At 36.4% G+C, this 26,788-nt stretch overlaps 1 protein-coding gene and 1 pseudogene across 2 annotated transcripts in view; one reads left to right on the top strand and one right to left on the bottom strand.

The window, feature by feature from the left end:
* Positions 1-26,788, bottom strand: part of SMARCC1 (SWI/SNF related, matrix associated, actin dependent regulator of chromatin subfamily c member 1) — a 144,759-nt gene that overhangs the window by 64,640 nt on the left and 53,331 nt on the right. For both annotated transcript variants that reach the window (XM_033131869.1, XM_033131870.1), the window contains exons 10-19: positions 25,632-25,753; positions 23,922-24,046; positions 21,229-21,288; positions 16,053-16,090; positions 14,971-15,092; positions 11,206-11,277; positions 8,919-9,032; positions 8,161-8,314; positions 7,351-7,464; positions 2,114-2,173 (exon numbers count right to left, since the gene is read on the bottom strand). In XM_033131869.1, coding sequence (XP_032987760.1) covers positions 2,114-2,173; positions 7,351-7,464; positions 8,161-8,314; positions 8,919-9,032; positions 11,206-11,277; positions 14,971-15,092; positions 16,053-16,090; positions 21,229-21,288; positions 23,922-24,046; positions 25,632-25,753 — 981 coding nt within the window. The remainder of the gene's footprint in view (positions 1-2,113; positions 2,174-7,350; positions 7,465-8,160; positions 8,315-8,918; positions 9,033-11,205; positions 11,278-14,970; positions 15,093-16,052; positions 16,091-21,228; positions 21,289-23,921; positions 24,047-25,631; positions 25,754-26,788) is intronic.
* Positions 5,539-5,688, top strand: LOC117037337 (uncharacterized; annotated as a pseudogene).

Below are 26,788 nucleotides of genomic sequence, written 5' to 3'. Positions count from 1 at the left end.
CGGAAGATCTGCATAATTCAGCAAACTAATATTTTCTAATTTATCAACATGAGATGTTACATAGTAATATGTGGATAAAAGATCAAGTACAAGAGAGACCAGTGGATTCCATGCTGCAACTAACAAGTTTAAATGTATAATGGTACTAAAGAATATCCCTAATTATCTGAAAAGGCCATTAAGATACTCTTGCTGTTGTTTCCAATAACACATTGAGGTATGCCAGATTTTCTTTATACTTAAACTAAAGCAACACATCTAATCGAAAAGCAAATACGACAATCCAGTTGTATTCTGTTAAGTCTAACATTATAGACATTTGCAAAAATGTGTAACACGCTTTCACTGATATCTTTTATTTTTCAAAAGCTATTTTCATAAAAAAGTTTATCGTGTCAACCTGCAATGGGTTTGTTCTTTTTAAAATCAATTAAATATTTTTGTTTTAATTTTTAACACAGAAAATACTGGCAAACTCACATAACTGAAAACTCTTTGGAATTCTCAGTACAATTTTTGGGAGTCTAAGTGCATCCTAAGACTAAAAAGTTTGATAACTGATGACCTAACCTAATCTAGTATTTGATGTTTGATTTCTGGCTTGCATATTTTCCAAACGATATACAAGTTCGGATGAGATGGAATACTCCAGTGAAAGGCAGTCTCTTCCTCCGTAAACTCACTATTCCATTGTTACAGTTATAAATCGTGCTGTCAGTAGTTACAGTTATAAATAATGCTGTCAGTAAGTCACCAGCAGCAATCATCAACTTCTTTCAGGGTGAACCCCTTACAGAAACTAGAAAAACAGTTATTTGTTTTCCGAGTATCATGTACAGTACTAAGTGGCTAGAAGACACATTTTGATCAATGAAATTGAAGGGGAAGACTGATGAGAGGCTTCTGGGAAAGCTTATCCTTCCAAGAGCCCAAGAAGAAGGTCCCAGAGGTGCGTTTTCCAACTTTCTTCCTGTTTTGAATGGAGATGCGAAGCCTGGAACTAACTGGCCTTCCTGTGACCAGAAGAGAACATAGAATGTGGACAACTAAAGAAGGTGGAACAACACAATAGAAAACTAGGGATGTGCTGATAACTGAGCAATGGAATGAATCCTGGAATTGACAATCCAACCGAAGAAATCCAATTGAACAACAAAAAAACAATGTCCGTTTGGTTTAACCTACTGTTGGTCAGACTTTCTGTGCCCTGTAGGTAACAGCATTCCTAGCAGATTTAACAATAAACTTCCTCATTTGGTCCTAATTTAGCTCCCACAGGCACCTTCTACCTACAAATGCTAAGTAGTGTCACATAGTCTTCATCGTACTCAAACAACTGTTCTATGACTAAAGACAAATGGTCCTTCAGAAATAGTTAATAAATATGGAATCCAATATTCTCTATTTCCTACCCTTCAGTGCAGAAATGACTGCTAGAATTGCAAGAATCTCCAAAAACATGAAAAAATCCACATAAATATTCAATAAACTAGCTGACAGAGATATCTCGCATTATCATTGGTTTACTAGTCTTCTGCTTTCATAAATCAAATCGTGTTTTCAATGGCAGTTATCTTCAGCTACTTCTCTTAAGTCCTTCTGGGAGATACGGAGGTTGCACACTCAACTGTATACAAGCACTAAGGAACTCATCTTCAATGACTGAGGTGGGCTGAGTAAAGAAAAACTGGAGTCTGAAGAAATGCTCTATTTCAAGGAATATCTGCTAGTCAAGGCCAGCCAATTACTGCTATGTGGGAATGAGGCCTCAGAATTGCCAGGTCTTCCAATTTTGGAAGAAAAGTTAGAAAACTGGACTACTTTGGCAAAGCTCCAATATTTGTTTTATGCTGGCAACAGATTTAAAGCAAACAAACAAAAGCCCATCCTGTTCCACAATAACACATATCCAGGCTTGATCTCTCCTACTGACAGCCAGTACATTACCTATAAGTCTGATAAATAATAATGAACCTAAGAAAATGCTATTAAAATTCATTACCTGGATCAAAAAAATTCAGGATAAATTCCCCAGGTGTATTTAAAATGCGAGTCACTGAAAGCTGGCACCTGTCTCGTAGGCGGACACAGGCTCCGCCATTGATGTGCTTACCTCCAAGAGCAGAAGGGTCTCCTGTTCAGTCCATTCTCTTCCGGCACTCGCACCTTTACTCTAGAGAAACAAAACCAGAAATTATTCACTCATTCCTAAAGGTGAAATGGAGCTCAGCTGGATTCCTTTCTGAGTTCAGGTGGCTGTTTTATGCAAACCACCAAAAGAAGTCCCTAAGTAACAGGAAGAAAACACTTAAGGAACTTAAACCTCCAACAGAAGGCTGGCCAATTTCAAAGATTTCTTGTTGTCTATCAAAAACTCAAGACTATTTAGGGCATAGTATTTCCATTATTTTGATATTTGAAAATACCTTTTGAAGCTATAAAGGCACATTCTTTGTTCCAAATGCAAGAAGTTCATTCTATCTCATTTTTAACATCTCTCGATTAAAATAATCTCCAGTGATTCTCTAAATCCCAAATCACCTTTTCCATCTTTGCCATGAGAATCCCTTAACAACTTATAATTCATGTGAGTATTTGGGGTATACGAAAATCAATTTTGTGTTATGTGAAAATTAAAATTTATCAGTTAATTCATACTTCTTGACCTGCAGGCCCTGCTCCATTCATAGATTTTTTAGAGGACTGAATGTGTGTTATATGTGACATTTTTTACTTGTAGATGTTACTAATTCAAAATATACATTCTAACGTATTATCCCTTCTTTGAAAAATCTATTTTGGGAGATTACAATTTAAAAAATGAAAACATTTCTATAGCCTGTGTGATTTTCTAGTTTGTGTCTATAAAGTTTCTCAATTTATTTTATTTAACCTGCTACACACTTGAGGTAAAAACTAAATTATGATTTGCTAGGTCTCCATGGTATTCAATCCATATCATTCTGAAATATTTGCAAAAAATATACTAAAAATATTAGTCTTTTAACTAGAGAATAAAAGGAGGAATCTAAGAATTACAGAAATAAAGTCCTAATGTATTGTTTTGTAACAAAGACGCATGTAGCTGTAACTCAAAATATACTGCCCAGATTCCTTGACGGTTACTTTAAGACAACCAAAGGTTCATCTTTTAACGAACCGGCATAAATGACCATCAATCAGATCTGGACCCGGAGAGGAACAAAACTCACTCACATGTCATCTAAATTCTGAAGAAGTTAAATGCAAATATAGGGAAGAAGTGCACAACCCAGGCATGGCTGACATTTAGTGAGTCGGTCCTCAGCAACCTTTCCCCCACTTCTCAGCCACGACGTATAGGAAGGGTTTTCTGCATTCCCCCAGCTTAAGTCAGTGTTTCTCCTCTTGATAAAAGACGGCGCACAGAAGAGTGGGGAAGCTCATCAGGGCCCATGAGACGTTTGTATGATTTTAGAAATTTATTTTGTATTTATTGGGGTATCACATGTACACAGTAAAATACCAAAGTCTTACGTGTACAGTTTGACACAATTTTACTTGTATGTCCATATAATGACCACTCAAATCAACATCCAAAAGACTCTTTCTCCTTTTAACCCCAAGTTGATACCAATGCACAAAAGTACACACTATTCTGATTTCCATATTTACAGGTTTATCTTGGATTTGGATTTTTTATATTAATAGAACCATTCTACATGTAGTTTGTGGGTCTGGCTTCTTGTTCTTTACTATGTTAATGAGATTCAACCACATTTTTATATGGAGTCATTTCATTTCTGTATACTATTACATTGCTTGCAAAAACCACAATTTATCCATTATATTAATATTTTTGATAGGCACCTAGGCTGTTTATAGTGTCTGGCTATCTTTGATAAGGCTGCTATGGACACTCATGCACGTTCTTCTATACATTCATTCTTTTTAGAACTCATTTATCTTGTTTATATAGCCAGAAGCTGGGTGACTGGGTATATATGTTTAGCTATAACAGTATTCCTTCCACTTTTATTTTCTGAAGAGTTTATGTAGATTCGTATTGTTTCTTCCAGAAATGTTTGGTAGTACAAATTCATCAGTGGAATCAACAAGGCCTAGTGTTTTGTTTTTAGGAAGGTGTTTACATATAGATAAAACAGAGACAAGACTATTCAAGTGTATTAGTTTCCTGTGACTGCTGTAACAAATGTTCACAAACTTGATGGCTTAAAATAACAAAATACATTCTCTCACAGCTTAGGAAGCTAGAAATCCAAAATCATTATCATTGGGAAAAAATCAAGGTGTCAGCAGGGCTATGTTCCCTCTGGATGCTCTAGGAAAAAATTCATTATCTGCCTCTTCCAGCTTCTGGTGGCTGCCCCGGAATTCCTTGGTTGTAGCTGCCTCATTCAAATCTGTGTCTGAGGTCACTTCTCCTCTTCTGTCTGTCATATCCCTATCTTTCTTATAAGGACACACGTGATGGCACTCAGCACTCACCTGGCTAATACAGGATTATCTCCTCATCTTCAAGACCTTTAACTTACTCATATCTGCAAAGAACCTTTTTCTAATTAAGGTAATATTTGTAAGTTTCGGACATCAGGATCTAATTTTTCTGGAAGATGTTTTTCAGTCTATTACATCAAGTTATCTATTTCATCCTGAGTAAATTTTTATATTTTGTTGCTTTCCATTTCATCAAAGTTGGTCAAATATATCATCATCAAGTTGTTAATAAACATACTATTTATTGGCTTTTAAATATGTGTAGAGTCAGTAGTGATACACTCGTTCATTGCTGATCAGTAATCTGTCTTCTATATTCTCCTTGATCTTTCTGGCTAGAGGTTTATCATATTTACTAATCTTTCCAAATAACCATCTCCTTACTTTTATCAATTTTTTTTTTTGTTTTTTTGTTTCTAGTTTAATTTTGTTGTGGTCAGCCAACCACATTTATTTCCCATATGAAACCATACAACCACATTCTATACTATCAATTCTTTAAAATTTCTTGAGACATATTAAGCCTCAGAATTGGGTGTACTTTGGTGAGTGTTACCTGTGAACGTTAAAAGAATGTGTTTTCTGCTATTCTGTATAGTCTTCTATGAGCACTGACTAGGTCATATTGGTTGATACCAGTAGTTTTTTCTAAGTCTTTTATTTTCTTACCGACTTTCTAACCACTTGTTTTATCAATTACTGAGAAAAGATTACTGAAATCTCTAAGTACAAATGTGCCTGCCTATTTCTCTTTGCTATTCTGTCAGTTTTTGTTTTATGTATTTTGAAGCTCTATAATTAGATGCATACATATTTAGGATAATCATATCCTCTTGATTAATTCACTCCTTTATCATTGTGAAATATCTGTTTAATTCTGGTAAAATAACTTGTTCTGATGTCTACTTTACCAATATTAATATAGTGACATTAGCTTTCGTTTGATTAATGTCTAGAAGATATGGATTTTCCTATTCTTTTACTTTTACATTTAAAGTGTCTCCGTATTTGAAGTGGATTTGTTACAGACAGCATATGCTTATCGCTTCTCGGCCTTTTGGCTAAGATCAAGTATAGACAGCATATGCTTATATTTGATGTTTTTATCCAATGTGATAATCTCTGAGGCTTAACTGGAGTATTAAAACCATTTATAATTGCTGCTGTACCTATGGTAAGATGTAAATCTACCATTTTGCGATTTCTACTCTTCCCGTATGTTCCTTGTTTACCCATTTCCTTCCCCCTTGTGGAGTGACTTTGTTAAGGAGTATTATTCTGTTTTTATCTCCATTATTGGCTTAGTAGTTATATGACTTTAAATAGTTGCTCTAAGATTTATAATAGTCACCTCTAACTTGTCACAGTGTACCTTCAAATAGTATTTTAGCACCTCACATATAGTATGAGGCTTACAAGCTGTAAACCTAACAATGTATTATTATCATTTTGGGTTTAAACAGTCTATTATCCCCTTTAAAAACTAAAATAAGGGGGAAACATCCTTAATACTGACTCACATGTTGACCTCTTCTGGAACTCTTTATTCTTCCATGTAGATCCAGTCCCCTCCCAAAATGTTCCAATTTTCATAGCTTACCCTGAATTAGCATTTTTGTCACATTTCTAAATAATGTCAAAATTTTACAACATTTTACCTCAACTTAAACTTACTGTATTTTGGCTATTTTTGTCATTTCTACATGGTATATATTCTCCAAAATGATCACTGTTAAAAAAGTTGGTATTCCTTTATGTTTATACATTTACCCTTTTCCATGATCCTTATTCTTTCCTAAAGTCATGTGCTTCCATTGGGGATCATTACCCTTCACCATGAAAAACTTCCTTTAGTTTTCTGACATTGTGGAATTAAATGAGGAATGAACGTATGCTAGTGATAATTTCTCCACCTTTTGAATGTCTGTAAAGGACTTCACTGCAACTTCAATTTAGAAAGGTATTTCTACAGCACATAGACTATCAGAGTGACAGTTTTCCCTCAGCATTTTAAAATGTTATTACATTGTTCTCTGGTTTCCATCATTTCTGTTAAAAAGTCAGGTATCAGTTTTATTATTGTTCCTTTTAATTTAATGTGGTCATCTCCAACCCCATTTCTACCCACTGTCCTTGTTGCTTTTAAGATGCTAGTTTTTTAAACAAGTTTAAGTGTAATGAGCCTAGGTGTGGTTTTCTCTGTATCCAAATTTAGATCTGTTTAGTCTCTCTTATTTTGTGAGTTGGTACATTTTTTATCAGTTATGGGAAGTTTTTAGCCATTACATTTACAAATTATCACTTCCAATCCATTTTTTTCCTCTTCTTATAAGGGCTCTAATAATAAATATGAGTTCTTTTCACTATATATTATGTGTCTCTTGCATTCTCTTCTCTTTGTTCTGTCTCCTCCATCCTCATTCAACTTCTTTTTCTCTTGTTCCTTCAGTTTCAGTTTGTCTACTAACCTGGGTTCACTAATCCTATCGTCTGCTGTATCCAGCCTGCTATTAAACTCATCCAATGATTTAATTCCAGGTATCGTTTTCAATTATACACTTGATTCTTTTTATATATTCTAATTCCCTGTTGAAATTCTCCATTTTCCCTCTATTTTCTTTAACTATATTAATCAGTTATTTTTAAATATCTATCTTCTAAACACATAGAAAAAAATGGTTAAAATAAGTGATTGCTGTTTTATAAAATGCCATCAGATTAAGTAGAAAGCTCACCTCCTTACACCACAGAACATAAACTAGGTTTCTTATGAAAAATGATGATCCTTACAAGAAGGGCAAAAAGGACATGCTGGAATGCAGTCCATGTGTGTTGAGGGAAAAAAATCCTTACCTTTGCTAAGGTTTTCTTGGAGTAAATGTCAGTACGGAGACCAAAGTTCTGCAAATCAATTGGTTTTTCCTTGTTCTTCTCAGGAAAATTTAACATCTGCTGAGCAGCAGGGACCTGAGTCAGATAAACGACAAACAGCTCTAGTAACCTCTACAAAGTCAAGAGGATAGAGGTTTTTAAACAATTGTTGAACACTGGCACTTAAAAGCACTCCTGGTAGAGTAATAAATACCCACACCGCCACACTTACACTTCTAACAAAATTTCAACATACAAGAAACATTTTTTTGCCTCTTTTAAGTCATAGATTAAGACAGACAACAAATTTTCTTAAATATGATCTTCCATTTCACAATGGAGGGCAATTTACAGTTTAGATTCATATTATTCCAACTTAATGCTATACATAATCTGACTGACGTAATAATCCTTTCAAGAACATGTGTATGGATGTTCACTTTCCAAACGTTAGGAAAGAGAAGAAGGTTTAAACGATTTAAGAGATTTAAACAATCTGCTTGTTTATTAGTGTCTTTGATGACAAGTGATAAAGGAAATCATGAGTATGAAAGCAAATCTGTAACACATGATACGATAAGGCCCTGTGTTGGGGTTAACAAGAGAGCATTATTTTAAACACTAAATTGTCTTATGGACTCAAACATTTATAACAGATAAAAACAAACAAAACCTACCAGGTAAGAAATAGCACTATTACATGATGATGATAACAGTTCCTAAATAGGAATGCTAGAAGTGGTAGTCTGTTACCATCTAGACCTGAAGAAAAGGCAGCATTAATAAATATACCTGAGGTGATCGAAGATGTAGAGGCACGAGCCCAGAGGGGGTATCAGCCAGTACATTGAAATGAGGAGTAGGAGGAGGTCCCATTGCCATGGGTCGACTTTCTGGATCCACTTGGTAATTAACAAGCCCCCATTGCTCTAAAAAGGCATGAACCCTGAAGAATAAAGCTCTGAAAGTTAAAATCTGAAAAATGTACCTCATCACCTTCATAACCATCATCACATCTCAAAAACAAAACAAATGAAAAAAATCAAGTAAACATTTTCTCTGTAGGCTAAGAATCAACGCAAAGTAACAGACAATTTCGGTTTGTTGCAAGAGGGACAATTTCTACAAACTCAATATAAGCACCCCACGACCTAATATAAAGCCTAATCTCTTCAATCACAGAAATGAAAGAACAAGTGCTTGTTTAGGTCCGATGAAAGTGCTCACACACAGACCAAATTCACAGAAGGAAATCCATCTTTTGGTTTGTTTCTTTAGATAAATCTGGAGCACAGAGCTTATCAACTCCCCATCCCAATCCACTCTCCATCCCTGGTCATTTTATAATTTGACTATAAAATAAAAAGATTATAAAATTTTCAAAAGAGAAAAAATGTTAAGGTATTACAAATATTCAACCCCTAAACGAGACATAAGATTGAGGTATTTTTATTAACCAAGAAAACACCCAGTTTAACCAAGGAAACATTAGACAGCAATGTATCAGTAACCACCTGCAATGAAGTGTCTGAGAAAGTCAGACATTTTACCTCATCACAGCACACACATCTCCAGTCAAGTTCCTCCGACAAGCAGTGCTGGTTAAATATTCTTGGGGGTTTAGGCGATATGTGTCGATCATAAAATTTCGATATGCCAAGTATCTAAAAAGCAACAGCAAAATTCACGAGGTGAGCACACATCCTTTCAGAAACAGTACCTCATAGAGCCCAAATCTGCACATTCCTCACAAACAAATACAAGAAAAAAACAACATTCCAACAAATAACGCTGATAGTGTATTCAGTATTTAGTCATGAGTGTGACTCATGCAAAACAACTACTTATTAATATATACCAACAATAAGGAAATAGAGTGATTTGACAAAGTTAATGTGAAGTAAATACAAACTTGATCAAAGAGATGAATGGACGCTTGCCTGCAGAATTTGCAAGTATCACCTGGTTACTTAGGCCGTCTCCCTAACTACAGTCAGCCCTACGCATCCAGGTATTCCCAACCGTGGATGGAAACTATTGTTTTCAAACCAGTTCATTGAATCTGTGGATGTGGAAACCCACAGAGACAAAGGGCCAACTGTACAGGGTTCAGCAATATCCACGGTGTGGGGCATCCACTGGGGGGTCTTGGAAGGTATTCCCTGCAGATAAAGGGGGACTGCTGTGCTATTTATCTAGCATTTTTACTGTGTGCCAGGAATAGTTCTGAGCACTTTCCATGCAGTAACTCATTTAACCCTCCCGATCTCTCCATGAAGTGCAGTCTATTATCATCCCATTGATAGAAGAGGAAACTGAAGCACAGAGAGATTAAAGAGTTTGTCCTAGACCACAACGCTGGTAAGGGGGAAGGCAGAATTCGGAACAGACAGCATGATACTCCATCTCATTTCTACACTCTTCCTAGAGCCACATGTGGCTTTGGCTCTGACATGGTTATGTACCTTCTGGCTGGCAGTTTTTCAGAGATCCCCGCTAGGTAATGAGGAGAAGCCATGAGGCCAAACTCAAAGGTAGTAAGACAAGAATGTATCAAAAGGAGAGAAAAACAGATTGGGGAACAGAGCAGATTCCACAATGTAACCAAGCATTTCTGTCACAAAAAACTTGAAATGTTAAAAAGTTAAGAGACCTAACAAAAGTTCTTGCCACAAAAGTCAAAGAAAAGTTTGGCAGCTTGAGGTTAGCTACATCAGAGTAGAAAAGGTATACTGCTCAAAAATGGTCCTGTATAAGCATAGGTGGATAAACACAGACTGAAAAGTGAATTTACAATGTTAAATGGGTTCAAGTGCTAAATTGTGATTTTAAATAGGAGACTCCCACGGGCCATAATTACTTACAAATGCTGGCAATAAGTAAATTAGCTGGAAGAATATATCGTGTCTCAATAGATGGAAAAACTACCAAGGTTTCTTATGCCAAATGGGATTCTGGTTCCAAATGACTCCTTACATACAGCTTTGTTATGAAAAGGCTGGATTTATCTTTGACATCTAAAGTTAGAATCTCAAACTATCTACCACCAAAATATATTTATCCTTCAATTATTTCATTTATGCCATGTGTTATAAGTGGAAAATTATCTTTCGCTAACAATTTAAATAAGAGACATGTATTTATGTAGTCACATGTGTGTAATAAACAACAAATTAACACTATGAAGATAATACAGAGAAAAATATTTAAAGTATGACAGGTGTGGATTTATTTTAGGGGCAAGGGTTTCCAGAAGTATATATTTAAGGGTCACCAGGCAAAGGCAAAAATACAGCTTGACAAACTTCTTCTTTCCAATAAAAGTTGTTCTATTTTCAGTGTAAAAGCACAACAATACTTTATGCAATTAAGATCAATTCATATGTCGTTACATCATCATACCTGGAATCTTTTAAGTACTAGTCATTCATCAGGAAAGTAAGATAAAGCTTCCACTTTCTCCTAGATCATTACACATGAATTATCTATAGCCCATAAAAACATATGTATACACAAGGTGGGAATTGTTAGAAAGAAACATGAACTCATTTTAGTGAATATCTATTACTGAAGTCAATCTTTAGCTGCAAGAGCTGACATGTATTGTAGTTCAAGGTTGAGGAAGAAAAAAATTGAAACAATTTCCTTTGAAGCAAAGAATTCAGTACAGCTGAGATATGAACACTGTTCTGAATGGAGTATTTTATAAGCAGAATTTTTTATAAACTTCCACACATTAGCAAAGATTAACTCAGAAGTATGCTTTAAGATCCCCCTGCCAAATATGTATTAAAATATGTAAACGGTATCAGGATTACATGTTCACATTTCACTCACATCTCTGGAGTCTTGGATTTGTTTTTTCCATTGAAAAACTCAGGAAGAGCACGCCGTTCAATCACATGAATACTGAAAAGAAAAAAAAAAGAGGATTGGGAGTAGTCTTTGAAAAATAAAAATCTTAAAATTTGAGCTAAGTTTGTTTAATTTTCAAAGTAAAACTGATAAATCCAAAAACTGAGCACTACATGCAAAAATTAATCGGCTTGCACAAGCTCCTGTGTATTAAGAGCATATAATAAAATCAGAGAAAGCTTTCCCTTTCTCACTCCCAATACTTACTGTGGTTTTTCTATTCCTTTAACCAAACTCAAAAAATTCCATCAACACAAACACATTGAAAGCTAAAGATTTTATTATGTTATCATAATACATCATGACAAGATATTCTTTAGAAACTGACTGACAAAAATCACAGTAGCTGGCATGGCAACAAACTGATAAAATTAATGGCCAAAAAATAATGGAATTTATAATAATCAGTTTCTCAGGCTCTTAACATCAATGCACCTGTCTGTCCAGCCCTCAGAACCTTTGTAGTGAATTGAATTTTAAAATTATTTCAGTGATTTACTGCTTTTAAAAAGATCATGGCACTAATTTTTAACATTTAGAAAAAGTCACTGAGAATTTTATAAAATGTTATAGGTGATAAGCAGTGTAGAGACCATTTAAAATTATCAGGCCTAACACACTATCCATATAAACGAACCGTGTATCTAGCACAAAGGTTTTGACACTAATACTAATCAATGTTTTTGCTAGTAATACATTTTAGTTCCTCAGCGGCTTTCTAAATATGCAACATGTACTGGTCACAAGGGAAAGAGCAAATATAATTAAAGGCAAAGCATTCACTCGTTATTTGGTAACATTTACATCATCTGAACTGGACCTGCACTACCAAATTCTATAAATGCAATGAATTACCTACAAAATTCTAGAAAGATAATTTCTAAGATGAATTAATGCTATATAGATATATGTATAATGACTTTCCAAGTTTTACTATAAAAAGAAGAGCTGTCGGGCCGGCCTGTTGGCTCAGGCGGTTAGAGCTCCATGCTCCTAACTCCGAAGGCTGCCGATTCGATTCCCTCATGGGCCAGTGGGCTCTCAACCACAAGGTTGCCAGTTCAATTCCTCGAGTCCCCCAAGGGATGGTGGGCAGCGCCCCCTGCAACTAAAATTGAACACGGCACCTTGAGCTGAGCTCCTGGATGGCTCAGTTGGAGTGCATCCTCTCAACCACAAGGTTCCCGGTTGGGCTCCCACAAGGGACAGTGGGCTGCGCCCCCTGCAACTAGCAACGGCAACTGGACCTGGAGCTGAGCTGCGCCCTCTACAACTAAGACTGCAAGGACAACAACTTGACTTGGAAAAAAGTCCTGGAAGTACACACTGTTCCCCAATTATATCCTGTTCCCCTTCCCCAATAAACTCTTTAAAAAAAAAAAAAAAAGAAGAAGAGCTGTCAGCAATTAATTATATAGTTTTAATATACCTCTCTGTTTCAACTGTTCTAGGGTTGGAAGAGCCCACCAAAAAAAATTTCTATATTCATCAAGAACAAAACACACAAAAAATGTTAAATCCCAAGTACTTTCTTTTCAGCATCTATGTTTGAAGTGCTGGCAGCTGATTCCTTAGGTTCTGAGAATGAGTCAAGCAGTAGAAGAAACGGGGTATTCAGAATCAGAAAAGAAAACCTGAATTCTTCCAATTATCAACTCTGCAACTATGGAACACTTGGACTGAAGCAGTAATTATCTCATCCATCCAACAGGGATACAGCTGATATCACCACTATCCATCCAACAGTACGCTTTGTGACATGTAAAGGTTATCATGCAAATCAAAGTGTTTCTGTAACCTACTAAGACCTACAAAATCATTTGCTGTTATGGCTTCCCCTTTTTTTTAATTTTAGAGGAAAAGAATGCTAGTTTCTCAAGTGTGTCCCGAGGCAGTCTGAATTTTAAAATGTAATTACAAATAATAACAACACCGAGATACTTCCATATTTAAAAGTAATTTAACAGAATAATCAATGTAATGAAGAATGACCTTCAAGGAAGAGCTATTAATACATACTTATTCTGTTCCAGCTTCTACTTATTCAAAACATTTAGGAACAGCATTCAGAGTTGGTTTTAAAGGAGCAATGAAGTCTCAGTATTAGAGACATACCCTGTGGTTTTGGGGAAAAAATAAGGTATAGCTTAAGTGAACCATCTCCCCTATTCCTTTAAATTGGCTTCTCAAGATTTCTAAATCATACATATGTATATGTAGTTAAAAATCACATCTATCCTTAAAGACGATAGTGTAATAATCATTAAGAGCAAGCAAAATATCCAAACAAGATTCCGAGTAAGGAGGCAGCCAGATGGCTCAGTTGGTTAGAGCGCGAGCTCTCAACAACAAGCTTGCTGGTTCAATTCCTACATGGGATGATGGGCTGCACCTCCTGCAACTAAAGATTGAAAACAATGACAGGACTTGGAGCTGAGCGGCCCTGGAGAAACACACTGTTCCCCAATATTCCACAATAAAAAATTAAAAAAAAAAAAAATAGATTCCAAGTCAGGGCAGGAAGCATCACTGAAATAAGTATACAACCTTTGGTACGTATGTGTAAAAATAAGAAAACAAACAACAAAACCCAGCCCGCTCTGAACTACACCCCATGAGGACTGCTCCAATGGTGCCACAGAGGTTGTGGTGAGTCACAAGGGAGGGTGCTAAGGAGGTCTGCCTCTTGAACTCTTTTCCATACCAGAGTCTGTATGTGAAAAGCCTCCCAATGTGAAAATATCTCCTATTAAAATGAAGGCATTACTCGACAGTCAGATGAGTTCTTCTTTATATATTTCTTTAATGTTTCAAAATCGTATTATATTAATATAATTAAACACTCAAGCATTTGTCTGAGTTATGACTGATTCCTATTGAGTTAGGTTCAAGCTTACGAAAATTTTATAACCCCGTTACAATAAAATCTAGTTTCCATTCTCAAACTTTTTTAATGTTAATTAAAAATTTTTTTTATTAGTTTCAGGTGTACAAAGCAAAATAGACATTTAAACCCCTCATAAAGTGATAACCCACCCAAGTTACTACCTTTCTGACAACTTAAATAGCGGTTACAATACCACTATCTTCCCGATGTCATACTCCACATCCCATGACAACATATTCCTATATAGTTATAGTTGACATACAATATCATTTTACTTCAGCCTCAGGCACATAGCGCAGTGTTCAGGCATCTAGTCTATGACGTGATCCCCGATAAGTCCAGTGCCCATCTGACACCTTACATGATCTTTATAACACTGTTGATTATATTCCCCATACTGTATTAACTACCAATTTGTATTTCTTAATTCCTTCAAGTTTTTCACCCTGCCCCCAACCCCATTCTCATCTATCACCCGGACAGACCTAGTACCTATCTGGCACCACACCTAGTTATTACAATATTACTGACTATATTTCTTATGCTATACCCTACATCCCCATGACTACTGTGTAACAACCAATTTGTACTTCTTAATCCCTTCCCCTTTCACCCATCCTTAACATTCTGAAATTGTTTTAAAGAACACCTTCCAAAGTTAAAATCACTTTCTACCTTCCTTCATCCAGTGAGACAGTGATTTTTTATGTGGGAACTTGGGCACAATGGCACAATATGATTTCAAGGACCGTTTTTCCGCCCCTGAGTACTATGTTGACAGATGTAAGTAGCCCACTCACCAGTTATAATCAAACCACGATGCATAGCTAGGAATAATAATGTGATTGGTCTGCTCTGTCACATTATCTTCTCCAGGGTCAACTGACCGATTCTGGTCACCTTTGCTGGGATCTTCATCTTCCTATAGAAAAGAAGCTGAAGTTCAGAGAAAGACAGAACTACAGAGAGGTATGTAACAGCTTTCCAACTTCTGATATTACATTACAGAAACTGGCTAGTTGATCTAGTATCAAGGAAAACAAATTTCAAGTAAAAACAGCCTTTCACAATTTTTAAGGTTCCTTCACAAGATGTCCACATGACATAGCAGATTTTATTCTTCCCTTTTACAGATGAGGGGATCAACAAAGAGAAGGTAAATGTCTCATAATAAGATTAAACAACAACTTAAACGCTGTTTCTACAATGAGGAATTCAGACTCACAGCCCAAAACTTTTTTCACAATAGTTTGCTTCGTACTTATCCAATTTTACCTAATTGTAGTATCACAAATCTAAATTACTAGTTCTCAAGTGACTTGTAAGGTGGTCACTAATAAGGCATAATGGCAAGGCTTCCCCTGTCCCAAAGCCTGAGCATTAAGTATATGCTAACAGCTCTGGTGCATTACCTCACTGACTCCCCAGTACCACCAACAGGTACGATTTGCTGCCTCCACTGTGGGTGAGAAAATCATGCACAGAACTAGTACAACCAAAATGTAACTCCAGGTAGTCCACTAGAGGGCCGACACTCAATCACTTCCACTACGAACAATTACCTCTGATTTGCATCAGAATGTCAATTATGCTGGTTTTGCAAATGATTCCACCTAAAAACCTGGTTTTGCTAATAACACAGTAATTTCAAACCCACTGCTCTGGGTACACTATTTGGGAATATGGACATTTCCTTTTGATAAAATTTTGGAGGTCAAGAAACACAAATTATTTTTGGATATGTTAAAGAAACAAAAAATTGTAAAGGGCCTCCAAGCAGACTATTCCTTAAGGACATTTCTACTTCCGCATTCCTAGTGCTCGCTCCACAGGACCTGACTTCAGAGTGTGTCCCCTGCACCGGGCCAAACTCGGTCATTACCTTGATTCCTGTTGTGACTGTTTCTTCATCCTGCTCATCTGTCAAACCAAAATACATCACATCATTGATTTGAAAAACAGGTAAATACTGTCTGGGTTACACAGAAACTAAGGCAGGGGTGTCCAACCTTTTTTCAACGTTTCTCACCAAGGGCCGTATGCGGTAAAATACACACACAGCCGGGCCACTCACTCGAGGTGAAGTACGTCTTGCCTCACCTGGTTTATTTAAGTAAATTAAATATAGTTTTGGAATTTGCTGCGGGCCAATTAACAATGGATCGCGGGCCGCAGTCGGTCCGCGGGCCGCCGTGTGGACACCGCTGCTTTAAGGTTTAAGTAACTGACACTGGACAAAGGAACAGGGCATTAAAGCAAATTCACGTCCGGTACCTCAGGCCATTAGAGCCGTACACAGAAGCACCAAGGGGAACAGACTGCCAAGGCACAAACAATTAAAAATTTCCAACACTAGGGAATTTATAATTCATTACCGCTTGGGCTACTATCTTAGTCATGATCTTGCTTAATAATAGGTAAGAGGCTGGAATAGTGCGCTGGCCTCCAGAGGTTTGGTGAGAACTAAGTAATGACATCTTAGATCCCAGAGAAGTGCGTCAAGAATGAGGAGGAAAGGAAGAGGTTATACTCATTGCTTACAAAGTCCTGGTAAGTGTTAATACCTTCTGAGGATAGGGGACTCCATGACCTAAATGCTGGCCTTGCAAAGACAGGAGCAAACCCACATACTCTAAACCAAGCCGCCCATTTCCACTGAGAAAAGTAAAAGCACCAGTGTAAAACGGGTAAGAACTCGGGCACAAATACTTACATTACGCTCCTGTAACATTTTTTTAAAGTAATTATTATGACGTTGGCAGTGACTAGGGCACTGTGAAGTTCAAAGAGAAGATGGCAAAGTCACTTTTTACCTTACTCATTTAACAAATATGCCAAGAATCTGGTATTCGAAAAGTAGTAAAGAAGCTGTTCAGACCCGCAGCCAGCAATGTATAGTGCACAGGCCAATGTGGCCCACGGCCTCTTTTGTATGGACTCTGGGAGTTTGACTCTCAGCGTGTTCCCAGTCAAGTCATCTGATAAGAAGGTGGTTTACTCTGCTTGGAATGTGCGAACAACATGCCTCATGAGGAAATCTTGCTTTACTTCCAGGAGCCTGAAATTCTGGTAAGTGCTAGGCAGAGAGTACCCGACATAACCAGGAACCCCCGAAAAAACATTCGTTGTAGACCCTCTGATGGGCTTCCCTGGACAGAAACCATGCATACGCGTTGCTGTATTTTTGTTGTTGCAGGAAGAGTGTACTCTATGTGACCCCTCATGTGAGGGAAAGAGCATAAAAATAACTGCATGCACTGTTTGCGTCATTTTCCCTTATGATCTGTTTATACTTCTTAAGTAGCTGATATATAGATGTCAGCTGTGAGTACAATTATATGCTGAGTCCCATGAGTCCTAGAGAAACCTGGGGATGGCCTTGGGGATTCCTATTGCACCTGCAAGAGCCGAACAGTTTTTACATTTTTTAAATGGTTGAAAAGAATATCATGACACATGAAAATAAACTGACATTTCAATTTCAGTGTCCATAAATAAAAGTTTTCCTGGAATAAGCCATGATCACTTGTTTACACAGTATCCATGACTACACTCGCACTACAATGGCAAAGTTGATGAGTTGTGACGGGGAACACTGGGCCCACCAATGCCAGAAATATACACTGTCTGGCTCTTTTCAAAAGTCTGCCAAACTGTACTTTAGAAGATATAAATAGATGACTAGCATTTTAACAGGTATATGTGTCAGCCACTGTCCAAATGCCAAGGATACAATGATGAAAAAGAAAGGTCCCCGTATTGATGGCACTTACATTCCAGTTAGCAGTGGCAGGGGATGGAAAAGAAAATAAAAAGAAGTAAGATGCTGAAATCGCCATACAGAAAATTAAAGCAAAGTGATGTATTTAGGAGACAGACTGGGTGAGTGGACCCTTCAGAGCACATAAAGAGGGAAGCCTCTCTGAAAAGGTGGCATTTATGCTGAAGCATGGGAAGGGTATAACAAGCCTTCCACAGACAGAAAGCAGCCAGATCAAAAGGCCTCAGGTGGGGATGCACTTGATAACTTCACAAAATTGGAAGGCCACTGTGAGCATGAATACAGGCTGAGAAAGGAGCACAGCAGCAAGGAGAAAGCACGGGTCAGACAAGCACTAGTCAGACAGGTGTGGACCTGAACCTGAACCTGTGCTCTGCCACTTAATTATTAATAATAGCTGTATGCTTAGAAATGGTACCGAACCCCTCCAGTCTCCATTTTCTCACCAATAAAAGAGGGCTAACATGTTTTTATGATGAAATGAAAACATATGTAGAATGATACCTGGCGGGTACTCATGCAACATAAAGATGGACTCTGTTGCTTGATTTAAGTTAGAGACAAACACCTGCCAACAGGAACAGGGGATTCAGAGTGTGGTCTATTATGGTACTAAATGCCCACATGAGTCATCCAGCTCTGCATAGGGATATTTTTTCCCTTTCTTTCTAGGAAGTGACTAAGAAAGAAACCTAGGTAAGGTTGTCAAAATGAATTTTTTGTCCTTTGGATCTTGGTAAACCAAAGGATAATCTAACTTCTCATCTGATGGTGGTAGCACAACTTGATCTCTCTCTGGCCATAATGTACCATTTAATTTGAGTCTGACATTTCCATCCCTGAGGTGGTCTTGGTATCCAGGGGAAGTAAACTATCTGATAATAAGAATAAGACGGACACCCTTCCTACTAATTCCTAAATGATAATACTCCATAAATGTTCCCTTCCTCCTTCTAGATGTGGCCAAATATCCTCTCACCTCAGCCCCTAGATCTTGCCCTTTCTGAGTACTCAAAAAAGGACTAGGTACAGTTAGCTGGGTGGCACGTTAAAGCAGAAGAGGGATCAGTGAAAAAAACAAGTCTGTGAAAAACAAGTCCCAGTGGGAGGATCAGATGCCCTTGGCATGTTTTAGGTTAGAGCTGATACAGAAAGCCAGATGATTAAATGGCACATGGGAAGCCTGGTCGTCCCCGGATCAAAGGCCAGGACAACATTTTTCAAATCCCATAGACCCTAACGCACCATCTGTGACCAGCAGCATCTTCAGCTACAACGTTCCTGACTTGAATTTCAAGGTTCACAAACACAAAAGATCTTGCATACACAGCATTAAAAATTTTTAATCCTGTTGGGACCACTATTCTTTTCTTAAAATTGGCTGAAATTTGAGTCTTCTGATAAAGTCTATTATAAAAATACTCTAATAGTTACGATACTTTTAAAAGGACAATTGTCTGTTCCCTTAAAACTATACACTGAATCTTTTTCAGGAGATGTACTTAAAAATATAAACTACCATTCTGTTTAATAAATTGTCCGTGAAGAGTTTCAAGTCTTTACAATCTTCTACCTTGTCACTTCTTTACTGAGAATGCTTATAGTTAGTTATAGTAACTAACTGCTTATAGTTTACTTTCTTGGCCTTTGATTCAGTGAGTAAGTGCAGCTGTAGAATGGGCAATATAAATTTATGGAGAATGTAAATTATTAAGTTATTCAAGATCAATATTCTATTAATAATGTTAAAAGCAATTAAGGTAGATATAACGTTTTCATGGCATCTTGTTTTTCATTTACAGCAGTCCCACCCCCAATCCAACACTGTCCTAAAATACTAAATGGAAAATTTCAGAAATAAACAATTAAGCTCGAAACTGTGGGCCATTCTGGGTAGCATGATAAAATCTAATGCCGCGCTGCTCACTCCTTCCTGGGACGAGAATCATCCATTTGTCCAGTGTTTCTATTCTCTACATACCTGCCATTCGTCATTTAGTAGCTGTCTCGGTTATCAAAATGGTTATCAGAGAGAGAAAAAGAGACTATATTCATATAACTTTTATTATAGAATATTGTTATAACTGTCCTATTTTACTATTGTTTTTCTTAATCTCTTACTAATTTATAAATTAAACTTTATGATAGGTATCCACATCTAGGGGAAAAAACAGTACATATAGGACCTGGTACTATCCATGGTTTCAGGCATCCACGTGTGGCCTTGGAATGTACCCCTCACGGATATGGAGGACTACTCTATTTTGTTAACCTAATACCACCTTTATATAAACTGTCATGAAGATAATTTTCTGCTATTTTAGACATAATCAAAAATAAAATTGTCCACTGATGTTCAACGACAGGCTTTAAGCCAGACAAAAACAGGATGTACTTAATGAAATTAAGTAAAACAACTCTCCCAAACACCCACTCGTATCTGCCCAGCAAGAAGCACGTGATTTATATGAAATACAGAATTCATTTAAATAGGAGATAGAGAAACTGAAATCTCATTTTCCATATAAGGATCTCTTGAAAATTCCTTTCAGCTCTAAAATTCCATCAAGTCAAATATTTAGTATGTACTGAAAACACTAGGTTCTTCTGGTTTTTTTTTTTTACAAATGAAGAAAGTAGTTAAGATTATTACTCCACATAAAACCCTCAGGAATAAAGATGTTTAAAACCACCCCTATTTTTTAAAACTAGAACAAGGGACTGCACTCCACTTTTTTACCCTCGTAGCACATTCAAGAATTATGCCTGACTTGTGAAAATGTATTCTATAACTTGAAAATACTATAACAGGATAACGCGAGTCTCATTTTATACTGTTTAGAAAACTGGAAAGTTGGCTTACAAAATAGTAACAATCAACAGATTTTTTTCTAAAGATGACAATTCAATGTGCACATATTGTGAAGCAAATATTTCAGAGATTATATATAAAAAGTGCTTTAACTGCAATAAATTCCTTAAAACTCAGATTTAGGTACAATATTACCACCTTTGCTAGTTTGCAGGAAAACATTATGTTGTGAAAGGGGCAGATTAGTACGACTGGAAGGAATGGACTGCTGGAAATTAAATTGCCTAATATAACAGCACACTAATCCACAATGTTACTGAAGGTAGTCACACTTAATATCTGCTCTGGAAAGCACAGCAATTGAAAGCAACATCTGTCAGCAAAGAAAAAAAATGAGAGGAGCTGAAGATACATACATCCAAGACAGAAAGCAACACAGGAGTGTACAGATGTTTTGGGTTTTACCTAGATCTGCTACAGTTCCTCCTTTAACAGGTGTATTTTCACTATCTTTCTTTGGATTTACTAGAAAGGAAAAAAAAGAAAGAATCATGTTTTAGGGGACAATTTCTACTCGTTTTTAATAAGAAAACCAAATAGGGTACAATTAAATTTTACATGAATCTCACTGCAACTGCATCCTCATGCAGTACTCACCTTCAAGTAAAAACCACAGGCCCACTGAGAAGCATTACCACTTAATGTAAGGCACTACATTTGTAATTAATTACCAAAGCACCAATATTTTTTCATCATAAAAGTAAACAATATAGAGCAAAATCTGAAAAGAACCTTTTGACCCCTTTCCTAAAAATATTTCTATTAAGTTTTTTGTGCATTTGATTCCCATTTTTGTACCATTCATACAGAAAGATAAACTGAAGGAGAACTGATAACCATTTATACATCTATGTGGATTTTAAAACATATTTTGAGGATTTAAAAAATCTTATATGAGCGTTATTCATACTGTCCTTAGCCCTCTAATTTTCTCACATGACACTAATATTTCCATGGAAGAATTTTTAGTTATGTTACATCCCTTTCATTTTTAATAGGCCCAGTGTGTTCATGTGTGGATCATAAAGTAAGTAGTCTTATATTGACAGAAAAGATTTTTAATTTTTCACTATTCTTTAATCAACACTGTTTTCTACTTATCATTATGCATGCATGTAATCATTTAAGACTCTGAAATTAAAACTGCTACTGGATGTACACATTTAAAATTTAATAGATATAGCCAGATTGTGTGAAGTGACTTCATCAATTTACACTTCCAGCAATTAACAGCATTTGGAAGTACCTACTTTCTCAAAACATTTGTACTGTAGGGATCACCTAAGTTTTCAAAATTTGATGACTGAAAACACTTACTTTAATAATTTACATATCCTTGGTTAAGTGAAGTTGAACATCTTTTCAGACACTTATTGGCTTTGTATTTTTTACAAAATTACCAGTACATAATACGTTGCCCTTTATGAGGTTTATGAATCTTTATATATATTTTAGGGTTCTAATTCTTTGTTAAATGCGTAGTGAGTATTTTCTCCACGGTTCACACTTGTTTAAAGTGCATTAGTACTTGATGGTTACTTTTACAGTTTTTTTTAATATTTAGTACTTTAATCCACCTGAATTTACATTCTTGTATATGATATAAAGAATACTAAATTTTACCAAAAGTATTTATGGAATAATTTGTTTGGTCTTTTCCAAACTGACTAGCATTGCCAAATTCACAATAAATGAAATTTATAAACATATGGGTCTACATTTACATTGGCCATTCTATTCCACTGATGGATTCATCTATTCCTGTCCAAATCATAGTTTATTAATTATTATAGCTTTACAGTTTAGGTATCTGTTAGGACTACTACCACCTTTATAGCTCTTATTTAAAGTAAGTCTTTTAATTACTTTTATAAATATTTTCTTCCATATGACCTTAAAAATACATGTGTGGTTTTTAGTGCCTAGTTTTATATAATACAATGAATTTTTAAAATGCATATAACATATTAGATTGTATTTTTCATTATTTAAATTTTTAAAAATACACTCCTTAAAAAAAGAACCACCAATAAAAAAGGATGTGAGGATTGTAACACATGTGGAAGTGAAATATATGAAAACATCACACAAGACATGAGAGGGCATATATTATGTAAATTTTACACATTTTCCCCTTAACTAGACAATAGTAATTCTAAATAGATTTGCTAAATTAAGGATATATATCATAATACCTAGAGCAACCACTAGGAAAAAAAATAGCTAAAAAGCAAATAAAGAAGAAAATCCACAGAGAAAGAAAATAGAACCGTGTCTGCAGGGTATGAGGGAAGGGTTAATTCAGACGAACCCCAATAGGTATGGGGGTTCTTTGCAGGGTATGTAAATGCTCTGCTATTAAGAGTGGTGATGCTTGTACAACATAATGAATATACTACAACACTGAGGTTTACACTTTAAAATGGTGAATTTTATGCTGTGTGAAGTACATCTCAATTAAAACTGTAATATATAACTGAAGACTAATAAAACCTGAAATGTAGAATTTTAAAAAGGATGCGGTTAAATGACACTTAATTATCATCAGAGAACTGAGACATCAACACAAGCACATACAGACATGACACAAGGGTCAGTGCATCAGGAGGACATGATGATCCTACATGTATACGCCCTTAAATAGCAGAGCTTCAAAGCACATGAAAAAAATACATGAAAAATACTTAACAGGAATAAAGAGAAAAATCGACAAATCCACAATCACACTTAAAAGGGTATGACATCCTCCTCCTTCCAAAAACTGATTCAAACACATTAAATTGTACATAGATAAGTACTCAATTTCTTCTCACATATATTGATTCTGTTGGGATTTTAAAAACATTCATTTTAAAGCAGTAAGTTACTAATTTAGAGAACTTTTTGGTCACAGTGTATTTTCTCAATAAACAAATGGGAAAAGTGCACCAAAAGACTGGGAAAGAGGAAATTTCATAAACATTAACATTAAAAGAACAAATCTATTCATATTTTAAAGTTGAGAAATGGGGATGCAGAGCAAGAAATCAACCATCCCACGGCACTGCTCGGAATGATTCAGCCATGTCTAACACTCATAGTCTAGGCAGAATACAAACCATTTTTTGGAAGGACCACTTCCTCGATGTTGGGTACAGGCGTTGGGTCTTCCATGTCCTTTGTAAGATCTTCTTGCTCATCTTCCTCTTTCTGACTTCTGCGCTTCCCATAAAGACTAGCCTGGCTAAAACACACAAGGTATATGAAAAATAAATAAGACTGATTATAGCTCCTTCTAGCAAGCAATTTCAGAGGCTTTACTTTCACTGTTGTTAGGATCTATGCTCAGAATCACTTTAAAAGACAAAAGAAATCAACAGATTAGATACAGTCTCCAAATTACAGCCAAAAAAAAGGTATTGGGCTTAGGAAATGGAAATAGAAACCCTGCTATACAAACTGCAGACCATATCCTAAAAAGGGGCTTCAATTAGTGTTATAAAAACTAAGGAAATATGGCACATATTTTATCCCAGATCATAACCAATCACTTACATAAGACATTTTCTCAAAGATACACAACTGTATTTTCCTGGTTCTTTGTATCATCCAAATACCAGGAACTGCAAAGCAGAATCACTTAGAATGACAATAATTCTTTCTGCAAAAATTGCCATTGCTCTTTCACCACCAATTCAGTCAAATCAATATTTATTTTTAAAGCTAATACATGCCAGAAAGCATTTAGGGTGGGAACAAAAATGGAATGAGTCCTTACCTTGAGGAATTACAAGGCATACACGACCGGAATCATAACCTAACCCATTCAATGTGACGCGTACCAATACCGAGAAAGGGGTAACAGTACCAAGCAAAACATAAAGCTCAGAGAACAGAGTTAGTCCAGCTTGAAGATGACAGTTAAGCTGAATGGTGGGAACAGTAACAATTTACCAAGCAGTAGACAATGTTTCAGGACGATGAGTAAAGGCATAAAGACATAAAAAAATCACTTCTATTGGGAAGGAATGGGTAATAAATTAAAGCACATGGCAAGTGAGAGTGGGAAGGGTGAAATCCAGGATGCCGCAGCCTGAGTCCTCACACTGCCGAGAGAATACTCAAAGCTCTCTTCTGAGACGGGCAACATGCTGGTAGAGGTAGAGGTAGAATGAGGTATACAGATTAAATGTAAAATAAAAATTACATGACAACTTTTAAAAGGCCTATCAATCTAAAAGTGATGGGGAGACAAAATATTTAAAAAGGGAAGAAAAGATGCAGGAAAGATGAATAAGACATTAGGAAAACAGGTTTCAGTATGCTTTGGTTAAATACAGAATTCTAAGGGGAAACCTATAATGAGCAAAGGCCTGCTCTTTAGACGGCAGATATAGTCAATTAAAGGAAACGCATGCATTTATTCTAGGACACTCATTGGTGGATTGTACACTAGAGAGTAGAAGCTAAATGTCATCATTCTGAACCTTGTGGACTTTACATCTTGGTTCCATGACCACTAGTGTCCTGGTACCCCATCTTAGCCCTTAAGTGGGAAGAGTGGCACATCTGATTTCAAGCTTCTTCACAAGGATCTCAGGTAACTCTGAAATCTCTGAACGTCATGATTCAGATTAGAAATTCAAGAAATAAGGACATGAGATGCCAGTCAGACAACCGCCCATAGCAAAAATAAACTATCAGAGCAGACTTGCAATCGAGTCAAAGTAAGACTTCCTTTCAGCAAAACTTCCACTGTAAAAGTAAAACTCTAGGAAGTCCTTTGGAGTTTGTTTTAATGCCCTTTGAATCCACGCTGCAGTTCTTACCCTTTCTTCCCACTCTTCTTCCGTGACTCTGTGGCTGTGGGAGGTGGAGGGGAAGGTGAATGTTTCCTCTTTCGAGCATTGGATGATGCTTTTCTATCTCTTCTCTCTGGACTTCTGACTGGCTAGGAAGAAGTAAACGGAAATAAATATCAGCCAGCTTTGCTGACTCCTCAGTTTCTACAAATACTCGTCCAAAGGTGAGTTTTCACAAAGACAGTAACAAACCAACAAGCTCAGAGCAAACGAAAGGCACATCATTAAGCATCCTGGGCCACCAGCAGTCAAAACACTTCCCCTGACCTTTTAGGTGATGCATCACCAATGGAAATGGCAATACCATCCCACAGGTACTCAAACTATGCTGCAATACAGACATGCCCAAACCCCACACAACTAAAAACTGCTCCTGTTCACATTCTGTGCTTCAGGTGGCAAAAGCATTTTCAGTAACTACTGGAAAAATATGAAACACATACTATTAAACAAATACAAAGAAAGGCTGAATGAGTTTGTGAAAATGTACCAGACACTACTCCTGATTCATCAGTAAAAGTAATGAGATAACTTTATGACACAAAAATGTTAAGATTGCAATTTACGAAATGAAAGTCAATCTGTAGAAGTAAAACTATCCCTACTAGCAGATGGCATTAAATAGTCCTAAGGAATCCACAAAACAATTACCAGAGCTAACCAATGTGTTCAGCTGAGTTGCAGGATACGTTTCAATGTACAAAAAGTCAACTGCAGGAAGTAAATGCCAATTTAACCAAACAAACCCAGGAAAAACCTAAACTGATCCAAAGTATTGCATTCGAGGTGCCAAAAAAATAATCAGAGATTAAAATATCTACTTAACATTCACTTTCTCTGTCATGCTCATACCTCTTACAACTACTTGTTTCATTTCAGCATCTCTATGGCATCAAATGGGGGGAACATGGTGCATCTTACAAGCTCTAAGGGAAGTTTTAAAGAAAATCTAAACTACGAATACCTTTGAGTACTATAATAAGCCTGAAGTTAAACTTTTTAAGGGATATTAAATCAATTTTTATATAATCTCCCTAAATATAAGTGAACAAATGAACAAACCATCTAAATCTGAACAGGGGTGAACAGGAACAGGGCAGTTTAATAATGTGATACAGAAATTT

The sequence above is a fragment of the Rhinolophus ferrumequinum genome, chromosome 17 (genome assembly GCF_004115265.2).
Source record: "Rhinolophus ferrumequinum isolate MPI-CBG mRhiFer1 chromosome 17, mRhiFer1_v1.p, whole genome shotgun sequence".
NCBI lineage: Eukaryota > Metazoa > Chordata > Mammalia > Chiroptera > Rhinolophidae > Rhinolophus > Rhinolophus ferrumequinum.
This window is presented reverse-complemented; position numbering and strand designations above follow the sequence as displayed.